The 12,774-nt window shown below is 37.6% G+C and overlaps 1 protein-coding gene across 2 annotated transcripts in view; it reads left to right on the top strand.

Annotated features, from left to right (window-relative positions):
• Nucleotides 1–11,546, top strand: part of LOC139976710 (uncharacterized) — a 62,451-nt gene extending 50,905 nt beyond the window's left edge. For both annotated transcript variants that reach the window (XM_071985374.1, XM_071985376.1), the window contains exons 26-35: nt 1,516–1,560; nt 1,958–2,054; nt 2,647–2,750; nt 3,544–3,628; nt 4,978–5,076; nt 5,815–6,229; nt 7,672–7,828; nt 8,472–8,601; nt 9,555–9,797; nt 10,580–11,546. In XM_071985374.1, coding sequence (XP_071841475.1) covers nt 1,516–1,560; nt 1,958–2,054; nt 2,647–2,750; nt 3,544–3,628; nt 4,978–5,076; nt 5,815–6,229; nt 7,672–7,828; nt 8,472–8,601; nt 9,555–9,797; nt 10,580–10,672 — 1,468 coding nt within the window. In that variant the 3' untranslated portion in view covers nt 10,673–11,546. The remainder of the gene's footprint in view (nt 1–1,515; nt 1,561–1,957; nt 2,055–2,646; nt 2,751–3,543; nt 3,629–4,977; nt 5,077–5,814; nt 6,230–7,671; nt 7,829–8,471; nt 8,602–9,554; nt 9,798–10,579) is intronic.
• Nucleotides 11,547–12,774: the final 1,228 nt, after the last annotated feature.

Here is a 12,774-nt window from a genome sequence, read left to right as displayed (position 1 = left end):
GCAGTAAAGTCATGATAATAATCATAAAATAGTACTTATATAGCGCGTTCATCAGCAAAGCTGCTCGAAGCGCTTTACAGGAATTGAAACAATTAATATACAGGAAACATTTAAAATACAGGAAACATTCAATAGCAAATAGTACAAAAATATCGCCTAAAAGGTATACACCTTAAAACTTATAAAAGGATAGAAAAATACATTAACGCTATGGTGATACAAAAATACTGTACTGTTCAAACATCAACTTAGGCACTTCTAAAATAATATGTTTTCAGCGATGTTTTAAACTGGCAACGCTTGCGCAGGTACGTATTAAATTCGGCAAGGCATTCCACATAATGATGAATTGGTGCCTTCACCTCCCTCAGTATTAAAACGGGTCAGGTATCGAGGGTACACTCTTTTGTCCTTGGTATTGGGATGTGCAGTAGCAGGAGGGTGGGTGCGACAGCTACAAGCCCGCCAAGTCATTCTCTGAATCGAAAAAGGGAATGCTTGTTGTAAGCCGATGTTCCTCCAAGATCATCACATGGATCGGGTTTCAACCGAGTTTCAGTTGGCTTCCTAACCATTATTTTGGAATACTTTAAACTAAATTAAATTGTGGGGTGAGACAGCTAGGATGTTGCCTTAAGGACATCAGTTGAAATGTTTGGGCCAGTCGTTGGTGTATTTGATAAAAAAAAGTCTTTTAAACACAAATACTTATCAAGGTCAAATACTTTTAGAAAATAGATTATCAACGATTCACAAAAAGGCATCTCTTGACTCTTTCAGCTTGAGTAAATGACATATCCAAATAAATGTTTTCCCTCCTAGAATGGAAGGTTTACTCATTTGAAGGAATACATAGTTTAGTTTAGAGACCCAAGGGTAAGGAAGCCTTACAGTAGCTTATTTGAGACCCCTGATCCATGTTAGATCGGACATGCAGCTCTGTCAGTAGCAACTGTGTTTCTTGCATCATCTAAAAATACTCTGGAACACAAAACAAAAAGAACAAAAAGTATGTCTGCTACTTTGCATCGCAAAGATAAAAATGTGAAATTAATAATAATAATTAATAATAATTAACATTTCTTATATAGCGCAACTTACAATAAAGTCTCGCCGCGCTGTACTTAACCCTGGTCATTGGTAACTTGTCACACCTACACACCAAAGTGCACAATTCAAACAATCTCTCCTGGGGCACCACAATGCACCACAACGACGTGTCCCCGGGGGTCTTCCCATAGGGTGCAGCCACAAACTGGCGCATGCAACTATATTTACAAGTCACCTCGCAAGTCCCCATTTACACACCTGGGTGAAGAATGCCTTCAAAAGAAATGCATATAATGAGCCATGACCGTAGTAGCTAATTTCAGGACATCTGAAGAAGTGTGAGGTCTATCTTTTGAGATCAGGATAAGGATTGAATGGATTGTGCAGTAACTACACCAGATAGCTGTCTAATACTTATAATGTACAGGTATAATCATTATGAAACACTTTTTACTTCCGTTTCAGATTCAGTCAAGTCAAACAAGAAGCAGATAGGCTGACCACCCAGATGTAAGTTGCTAATTATAACATTCAGTTAATGACAAGGAGGAAAAAATTCTACAATTGATGTTTCCCATTGCAACACTTATCACAGTTTAGAGGGAGATTTTTCTGAAAAGATTAGCTACTTGGTAAAAAAACTTAACTGTCACATTAGTCCACAAAAATGCAGCATTGAAAAAGAGGCAATTGTTTTGTTATTGATATTGTTATAGATTTGTTATTGAAATATCATAATAAGACTTTAATAGAATTCCAGTTCTTAATGAATACATAAGTTCATGAACAACAGACAACATGACTGGGTAATCATGGGTTATCTTAACGAACCTTGAAAAGAGCTCAGAAAGTATTTTGTTCTCTGAAACATCTAAGACATACTTCCATTCACTTTCATGTAACGCAGAGATACTTTGTGCAGAGATAGGGATGAGATGCAGAAGAAGATGGACGATATGGACAAGGAATGTCAGATGCAGAGACAAAGAGCAATAAAGTCAGAGGTAAACTTACAGGCATGAGCCTTTTCCGCGAATTCGCGGAATATCCGTGATTTCTTTTCTATTTGGGGACAAAAACTAATATCCTAACACACTGTAGCATATGCAAACTGGAGCCTATACCGCAATTTTTGCAAAATTCTGTGATATTTTTTTTAGCCCAGGCTGATCCCTGAACTTAAGACCATAGGGAGTAAAAAGGAAAGCGTAATGAATGAAACACATTCTTTCAACGATTTGTGCTGAATAGTTTGAGAAAGGGAGGGGGGATGGGGAGGGAAGACTTTAGTAAAGTCTAAAAATGAAACGTTGCACCAGAGACTTTTAAGAGAAAGAATCTTCCTTAAAATACAAAAGGTAGTAACTATTCTGTGTGTTTAGTAGAGCTAGGATCGAGGAGAAGAGTAAAGTATATGTTTAAGGTTCCTAGGAAGTCCAAAATGCAGCCAGCACCATCGTTCTTGTTCTTGAATGTCAAATGCTTTGATAAATGACCCAAGTAGAACAAGGCCGTTCATTTGATGAATTAAAGTACCGTTAAGTGGCTTTGCTTTTCATATTCCTTCTTAATGATAGTCTTTATTCCTTTACTCAGGTCAGTGTTGTACAGATACATAAAGACCAGGCCCTGAGACCACTAGAAGAAGCCATTAGTGAATGTCAATACCATATGAACAATCTCAAGCGCATCCTACAAGGGTAAGGAGTAAAAATGTGAACGTGCTTCAAAAAGAGAAAAATTAAAAAATAAGCATTTGTCATATCTGGATTTTCTAGCATGGTTTCTTATTTTAATAGTAAATATGTGAAAATGCTTAAAAAATAGAGAAAAAATAAAGCATGTGTGATACTTTGATAAGATATGTAAGAGGTGCATACATATAAATGATGACCCTTCCTTGTAGCAACTCTCATCTCTTCTTTAACATTGTTGATATTTGGAAAACAATGTAAAAGTGAGGGCATTTCTCTCCTAACAATTTCATGTTATGCTTTTGTACTTAACACAAAGAGACAACTTTAGAAGGTATGACAAAAATCACCAAGGAAACATGGACAGGGCGAAATTTAGTCGGCTGCATAAATTAGCTGCATAAAATACAATTCTTGTTGGCTAATTTTTCTGTTCTGTTTCTGTTCTGTGCCAAAGTAGGCAGATGGATTATTATTCGGCGTGTTAATCTGTGAAGTATTCCAACTGCACTTTCAAGTGTTAAGAAAACTTTCTCTGTTTAATAAGCTGAGTATGATAGCGTGGATACAATAATGTTTATATTATCAGTGCACTTCCTAACCCTGCACCGTGCCTGTGGAACATGTAAAAATGTGCAATACTGTGAACGGTTTCAAATCAGCTCTCAAAACGTATCTTTTCACCAAAGCATATATGTTATAATTGTTATGATTATGTTAAGCGCTACAAGAATTATTTCGTAGTTGGTTTGGCGCTTTATAAAATTTATGTATTATTATGATTATTATTATCTCACAGAGAAGAGAATGCAAACTTGACTGTTATACTGAAGGACTGGGAGAGATGTCGGGAAGAAAATAAACAGAAGATGGAAACCATCAAGGTAAGTCTGACAGATTTTGAGCATGAGCATGGTGGCCAATTGGCTAAGGCGTCGGACTCGTGATCCAAGGATTGCCGGTTCGATTCCTGCCTAGTTCACTACGTTGTGTCCTTGGGCAAGATGCCTTATCTCACTTGCCACTCTCCACCCAGGGGTTAAATGGGGTACCTGTGAGGTACAGTAACTTGTCATTGGGCGCAGTATATAACTGCAGCCGACTGAAGGGATTGTCTCTGGGACAGGTTATCATTGACCAAGGGTAATATAACGTCTGTAAAGCCCTTTGAGACCTATCGCTGGTAAAGCGCTATATAAAAAGCAAATAAAATATATGTTGGGTAAAACAAAATTTGATCTCCCATCAAAAAAGTCCATGTCATTATTAAGTCACTTCTGTTATCCCTGGCAACCACTTTAAGACAATGATCAGTTACTTACCACAAGTAATTATGACGATGACCCTCACATTAGGATTAAAGGTGTTAGATGTGTGCAGCAGCAAGAGCAATTACCATGCTGTTACTTACCACAAGTAATTATTACCATGACCCTCACATTAGGATGAAAGGTGTTATTATGCCCTCATTTAATACAATGACTATTGTGCAAGCTGTAAGTGTACATATCCTAACACTTGTGAAATATTTACTTTATGGCTTTAATAGCTTAAAGTGAAATTAATGCTTTGTGTGAATCAAGTACTGCAAACAACAGTTCAATCCCAGATTCAGGATGAGCAACCTCCAGATTGAGTATGGGCGACCCCCAGATTCAGGATAGGCAACCCCCAAATTCAGTATTGGCAACCCCCATTTTCAGGATGGGCAACCCCCATTTTCAGGAAGGGCAACCCCAGATCCAGGTTGTGCAATGCCAGATAAAGTATGGGCAACCCCAAGATTGAGTATGGGCAACCCCCATATTCAGGATGTGCACCCCCAGATTCAGGATAGGCAACCCCAAGATTCAGGATGGTCAAGTCAATGGTATCCTCTCTACAGATTTGAAGCAGGGTAGATAAGCCTAGCCATGTTGAGTAACAATTAAGACACTCCATTTTGATACACAGATCGTAGGTTTGTGTAGGAGTTGGAGGTCATTTAGGACCTTATACTTACACAAACATTTCACAGTTGAGCCCTAATTATACTGTGCCAGATTCTGGTAAGAATACTTATGGAACAAGTCTATTAATGCTGTAAGTCCTGAAGGTAAGATGTGCCAGAGAAACAGTGATTGCTGGAGAAACAGTGATTTCTTAGCAATATAATAGTTTGAATATGACAAGGTTTATTCACTCCCTTAAATAAACCTGGTATTTTGACATATTTGTATTGTTCTCTTAACAGAGTCAGTTTGACAGCCAGATTCAAGAGCTCCAGTCAGGTCGTTTAATACTGACTGATTTACCTGTAATTCCGCGTCCAGAACCCTCAAGGTCAAAAACGGTAAGTAGAGGTACATCCTGCTGGACAAGACCCTCTCCGTCACATATGGAGGTCCCACGGCGATTCCGTTTTTGACACTCTTTTTCCACATGACATGTTGAAGTGAATAATATATCCCCCTACCATCTGCAAAGTTCTCTAAGCCTCTGGAGGTTTTGTTTACCATAAGTATCTCTGTAAAAAGAAGATGAATGGCCCCACCCCATCCCCCCTGTGTCTTTAATCCCAGACACACGCCCCATCTTCGTGTCTTTAATCCCAGACACCCCCCACCCTGTGTCTTTAATCCCAGACACCCCCACCTCCCTGTGTCTTTAATCCCAGACACCCCCCATCTTTGTGTCTTTAATCCCAGACACCCCAACCTCCCTGTGTCTTTAATCCCAGACACCCCCACCTCCCTGTGTCTTTAATCCCAGACACCCCTCCCCTCTCTGTATCTTTTATCCCAGACAACACAATGACTCTCTTGTCAGATTCAGTCTTCAATACAGTCAAGGACCGTCATTATCAAACATTAGGTTCTTGCTTAGCTCAACTTTTCATGCCTTGTTTACCGAGTGACCGAACTTGAAACAATTGTCATGATAATGGCTGCCTAAGGCTTCCATACAGGTGTTGGGCCTTGTATCATTTTGAAAGCATCATGTCACAAGGTTTGTAATAAAATTTTAATGATATGTTTATGCCGATCATGAACTGCACTTAACTTTTAAACTGTCGTATTTCCTTTTATAGCTGAAAGCCAAGCATGCGCCTCATAATTGGCCCACATTTGGAACACCCCCACCCCTTCCTGGTTCAACCATCGCTGCACCACCCTCTCACCTGCCGCCTCACGCTGGTGGGTCTCATCAAGCACCCCAGAAGCCTCTGGATAGTCCTCCTACAATACCCCCACCAACCACTCCTCCTCTCAATGCCTTTGGCCTTCCTCCAGCTAAAGGGATAGTCAGTGCTGTACCCCGGGGACCAGGCTCGACGATGCCCTTGGCACCTGGACCTGCCACAGGGCCCCCTCCTGGACTCTGGCACATGCCATCTCCAATTGGTACTCGGAGCAATGGTACTACTACACAGCACACTCCCGGTCAACCGACAACAACAGCAACGACGACAAAGATGGCGACATTTACTAATAAAGTCAACCATGGTTAGTATGAGCTGTGTATGATGTAGATCATCATTGCTGGTATCAAAGCTGTACATACTAATTATTGTTATTAATTATTGTAATTATTGTAGTGCAAATTCACACAACCCATAGTGTTGCAATATGAATCCTGGTTTTTAACTACTACCAGGATTTTCCTCAACATTTCATCTATGGTTCAAAGTACTTAAGTACTTAAATTTTAACATACACTTTCAAAAAGAAAAGCACAAACCTTGGTAAAAAGCATCCCGCACCATCCTTCATTCATCCTCGACGTACAATATTAGATTAATATGTTTGGACATGAATAAAACCTGTAATCCGTACACAAACAGAAATTGGGGATTCCCCACTATTCCATGATATTGCCATGATATGAGCTTGCAAGTCACTTACAGCTGGGTAGCTTACCTACTAGAGCAATGTACATGTGACCCAGTGGCAACTGGTTTGAATCCTGTTCTAGCCAAAACACTTACTCTGTTCTTTTCAGACCAAAGATTTTCATGTGGAATTTGATAACGTGGTAGAAATTGTGGACATATATAAACACCTCTTTTTTACAGCTACAAAGACTGAAGCTTAAACTTTCTCCTTTTTTTCCCATCTTGTATGATAAAGAGAATCACTTAATACTCTGTAATACATACGCATTTAAATAAAAGGAAGTGAAATTTTATCTACAGAATACTATCTAGATATCTGATACCTTTGTCCTTCAACTGTGAAAGTGAAGGCAAAACAATACATTAAAATAAATGCATACTCTCAGTTAATCGTATTGTGACCTGTGTGACCTTACTTGCTGACTGGTTTCCTGATGAGAACTCAACATGGTACAGATTAGGTTTCAGATTGTACCTTTGTTTGGTTTTTTCTATTTCCAGAAAAATTTACAAAGGAAATCCCAACATGTACATGTACAGTGTACTACAGTGTATGAGTTTTGTCAAGTTAGAATCAAGAATTAATATATGGTCTTTTGTAGCAAACTGTGGGGAAGTGGGTGGGGGAGTGGTGAGGAGGGGAGGAGGGGAGGGGGAAGGAGGGGAGGGGAAAGGATGGGAGGGGAATGCAATAACCTTTTTAAATTAGGTCAGATCTCAACAATAGGATATGGGATAAAAGTAGAGATTGATTCAATTGGTAGAATGTTCGATAAACTTATTGAACCTTGACAGAGAAATCTTTCATTGTCCGATCTGGACCTGAAGCTACTTTGACGAATGAGTTGAAGAACATCTGTATTGTCCAGTGACGATAAAACTAATTCTTTGACCAGATGTGGTCTTCCTAGCAAATGGCTAGTTCAGCTGTGAGTTTGGAACCAACTTCCAGACAGCTTTCAACTCAATGGTCTGAGTAGTCATTGTAGTGTGCACAAGGGATATCGTCTTAATATAGTTTGTCTCTTATCATATCTCTCTTTGTTTTTGCAGCTTCTAATCTCCATCCTGAAACCTCACTGATGAATCCTACAACTGCTAGGTTCCAACCACGCACTCAGGGCATGATTGGAGACAGGAGAACCACGGTTAAAAGTAGCTACCAACGGATAATGGAACGACTGGAAGAGAGATATCCTAATTATAACAAGTTAGTACCGGTTACTATGAAATATGTTTGGAAATATATGTTATTATGTTATATGTATTTTATGTTATTAATGTTGTTATATGTATTATTATGTTATATGTATTATATTATTATATATATTATTATATTTTATATGTATTATGTATTATTATGTTATATGTATAATATTTTATTATGTTATTAATGTTCACAAGTACATTAACCTTAAAAGGTTGACGGTTTAAATGTCTGGTTTGCCCGTTGTATGAGTTTTCATACCTGAAGTGCAAATATTTTTGCGCACCAAATCTTAATAACTGAATGGCATCCATTATCTAATGAGCTTTCTTTCAGTCAAAGAAAGCGTAGGAGGGTGCCTTTGTTTCATTAATTTTGTTATCTTATTTTGTGTTTTGTAAAATTGCCATGACCGGATGACTAGATGCTAAATGTTTGCAGATACAGAATATCATGCGAATTATGGTATATTTTGAAGTTAACTTAGGTTTCTAAGTCTTTTGCTCATTGCGATGGAACTTGACTTGTTACGGCAGTAAAGTATCATGGCGTATCGATAGAGAACGTTGCCAAAACCAAATAGCAAGGAAGGGCTGCTGAAAAGTAACAAATGTAATCTGTGACTGTCTCATTTTCCTGCCACTAGAGTACAACTCACCAACTTCTTGCGGGTAGTAAGAGTTAATAACGGCAACTCCCTGTCAGGATTGTCGATGGAGGGGATCATGGACAAAGTATCTGATCAGATCACAGAAGCTGAAGCCAAGGTACCGCAGGTAAGATCTTGTGTATCCAGCTTACAACCCAACGGGACAGATTAACGGTGGTAACTTGATCATTCTTTAAACAGGAGGGGGAGAGAAGGGGTCGTGGGTTGGAGATCAAGCTAAGGGCGTATAGACTTTGTCAAATAAAATATAATAAATACATATGTACACTCATTTATTTATTTTGCAATGTTAAATTTTCATCAATATCTTAAAGCTCTTTGTATTGGGAGACATAAGCATTGCTCTACACTGGGTACAGACCAAAGTGTGTACTTCTTGATTGGCTATACTTTACTCTATTATTTACATACCTTGAGCCATGTTACCTTTTCAGAATGGGTGACTTTGTCATAACCATGAGCCATGAAGTTACTCTATTATTTACATACCTTGATTAAGCCAAGTTATCCTACCAGAATGGGTGACTTTATCATAACCATGAGCCATGAAGTTACTCCATCATTTACATGCCTTATTTGAGCCATGTTACCCTTTCAGAATGTGTGACTTTATCATAACCATGAGTCATGAAGTAACTCTATTATAAACATACCTTATTTGAGCCATGTTACCCTTTCAGAATGGGTAACTGGTATTCGTGACTTTTCACTACATAGATTAACAGATCTCTGTGTGTGTTGTTTATAGCCTGATAGAGGTAACCAGAAGTTCTATGAACACCGGCTAGCTGATGAAATATATAATTGTGTAAAAGTAAGTTGGCCTGACGTTTCGATCCTAGCAGGTTCTTCTTCAGAGGCTTAATGACAAGTAACAGTAATAGAAGGGACAAAAACATGCACAGAATACAGACAGGTTAATGAGCATGGTGAACACAAAGAGATAGATGTAAGGGGATTAGTAGACAAGGGATGGAGAGAAGAATGAAATAAATATATTATTGGAAGAGAAATAGAAGTAACAACATTCTGTCTGTTTCCTTTTTTTTTTTTTTGAAGTCATTTCTAGAGAACAACAGGGAGACCTTTCATGTTCCACAGACCCCAGCAAGAGGCGCGCCTCTGTCTTTTATACCGGCAGCTCCACCCAGCTCGAACCCCTGGTCCACAGTGGATGACACCACCACCTCTTGGAAGAATGAGGTGTATGATGATGAGATAGATCCTTGCGCTATCTGTCATGAAGAGATGGCCCTCAAGGAGGTGCTTGATCTGGAGTGTGGGCATCGTTTCCATGCCGATGTACGTATTATGTGGTGTCATTTCTCATCAACACACAAATCGAGTTTCCATACTTCATTTATGCTCATCATTATTCAAATGGGTTAAAGAGTGGGTGCCACGTACATGAAGGCATGTACTACTACAAGAGGGTTGAGGGATGGGAAAGGGGAAAAAGTGATGGGATGGGGGTGGGGGATGGTGGGGGGTGGTGGGGGTATAGCTCAGTGGCCTGATGGGATGAGGGGATGGTGGGGGTATAGCTAAGTGACCTGTAAATGGCAGGGTGTCAGGTAGTTCTCTCAACTAGTTAAGTTATAGTGTAATAACAGTATGACTTGATAGAGCATGCAGGATTCACATGTAAGTATTCCACCAGGATGAAAGAATGTAATGGATTTATAGTGTGAATAGAATCGATAAACAGTGACAGTATTAAAAGCCATATCCATTCGTCAAAAGTAAACCAGCTTAACGATATGAGCATCCTTGCTGTGAAGCAGAATCGTCATGTGACATATTCCTTTCTGATTATAGTGATATATTTTTGTCATTTTATAATTGAGCTTTGATACTTGGTGGTTGCTTTATGCCTCCAGATAAGAATTTAGTGGGTTGGGGCAAGTGGGGTGAGGTGCAGGCAAGTGGGGGTGGGGTGCAATAGGGGGTATGATGGCTGCTTACCATCACATGCATCTCAATGTTGCGACTGATATCTTTGTTATAAATATTTGTATGTATATGTATTTCTTCTATTATTAATAATTTCTTTTATTATTAATAATTTCTTTCTTCTTTGGCAGTGTATTGTAGAATGGCTAGGCACCAAGAGCACCTGCCCGAACTGTCGCAAGTTCACCAAGTTGAAGCAGGACTTTCCACCACTTGCCATTTGAGTGAATATATTTTGCATCACCAACAAGAAGTAGTAGTAGTGTCCCTGTGTACCTCTGTCTCCCTCAAGTTACATTTAGGAGGCAGTGGTACCTTAGTTGAACATTAATGTATCTGCACTACTCAATTAGTTGTACCTTCTGTTTTTTGTCATTAATTAAAGACTGGATTCAAGGATTCTCGGTAATGACTGCTTTGAGATGGAGTTCAGATGACAAACTTTGGAAGAAGCACTTTCAGCAGTAAACTTATCCTGTTGAGTCTCTGTACTAAGTAACTTTTCCTGGATTATCATTTTTCCTGGATAGAGAAACCTCTAAACATTTGCAGGATCTCTAAAAATCATAAATATGGAAATAAATAGAGAAAATATTGCCAAGACTGAATTCATCTTGATGTCGTTTTGACAAAGCTGTGCACATCAGCCTTGTGCAAATACATCACTTAAGATTTATCAGCATTTAATATCATTTAACTTTCCCGACATTAGTTCGCTTTAGTTAGGATATATTCAGTAAACTTAGGTTGTTTTGTTTTTCTGTTTGTATGTTAATTGACCATTTTGTTTCATAACTGATGAACAGTAATAACTTCCACTAGTCATTACAAGTATTTTCTTTTTTTTAACAAGTAGCAAAACTGCCCATGTACTTGAGAATAATCTACATGAATATCAGTGCAGGTCTATTGGAACATATCAAAACTGCAGAGGTAGCAGAAATATCTGTATAAAGATTTTGCAACAGCAGGGTTTTTTTTGAGACGAAAATTGGCTTTGCCGTCATAAAGTTTGCTTTCATTTTCTGTTTTGTCTGTCTGTTTTCCAAACATCCCTTACCCCCCCCCCCCCAAAATATATATATATATATATATATATTTAAAAAAATATATATATAAATATATATATATATATACATTTATATATATATATATCTATATCTATATTTTATCTATATATATATATATAAATATATATATATATATATATTTATATATATAAATATATATATATATAAATATATAAATATATATATATATACATACATATATAAATATATTTATATATAAATATTTATATATATGTATATATATTTATATATATATATATAAATATTTATATATATTATGTATATATGTATGTATATATATATATATTTATATATGTATGTATATATATATATAAATAGCAAAACCATCTGATAGGCCAGCAAAAAGAGAAGAAAAACAAAAGGCGACCATAGCAGTTGCAAAAATTGAGGGGGAGGGAATTCAAGGAATAAAAACAAAATTCACAACAGTAAAAAAAAATATATATATATATAATGAAGCAGTGGGAAGACTAAACTCGTTGACTTTTGTGCTGAGTATCCCTAGTGTATGCTGACTATTACTGGAGTATTTGTAGACTTAATTCAGCCATTGACTTTAATTTTTAATATGATGGGAAATAATCATCTGTAGTATATTGATACAGTGGGTTGGTTTTCAGTGCTTGAATGACATGCTTATGGAAAGTAAGTATTATTACTTCCTGGTTAAAGGAGGTCATTATGTAGAAGTAATTTATAGCTTTATCAATCTGTATGAAGTATTGTTGTTGTCTCAATTCGATTGATCACAATTTGCAGCTACTCTCCAATAGATTCATAGTCATTTGTCAGACAGGATTCATATTCAAGTACTAAGTTAATATTTGGTAGTATAAAGTGAATTGATTAGTTTTGACAATTTTCAGCTCTTGAGATCTCAAGTGGAGAATGTCATTGTTTCATATGCAATATGTGATTACTAAACTGCTTATATGATATGATATGTTAATTTCAGAGTTAATTATTAAACCAGATCTTGAAGTTGTTACTTGTTGCAGAAAAATATGTCTGTCTTTGACATTTTCATGAATCGGCTTGGAAAATGGGGTGAATCAGCCTTGAGTATTAAAGTAAAATATTCATGGTAGTCATGGAAACATTAGTGATGTCAGAATCATTTGTAGGCATCTAGACAGTGTTAGTGATGTTGATATGCTTGGCATGGGAAGGGGGGGTGGTGGGGAGGGGGTTGGTGGGGAGGTGGTTGTATAGAACTAAAGCATTGGAAACAGGTC

This window comes from Apostichopus japonicus, chromosome 12 (assembly GCF_037975245.1).
Source record: "Apostichopus japonicus isolate 1M-3 chromosome 12, ASM3797524v1, whole genome shotgun sequence".
Classification (NCBI taxonomy): Eukaryota; Metazoa; Echinodermata; class Holothuroidea; order Aspidochirotida; family Stichopodidae; genus Apostichopus; species Apostichopus japonicus.
Note: the sequence above shows the minus strand (reverse complement) of the source record. Positions and strands in the feature narration are given on the sequence as shown.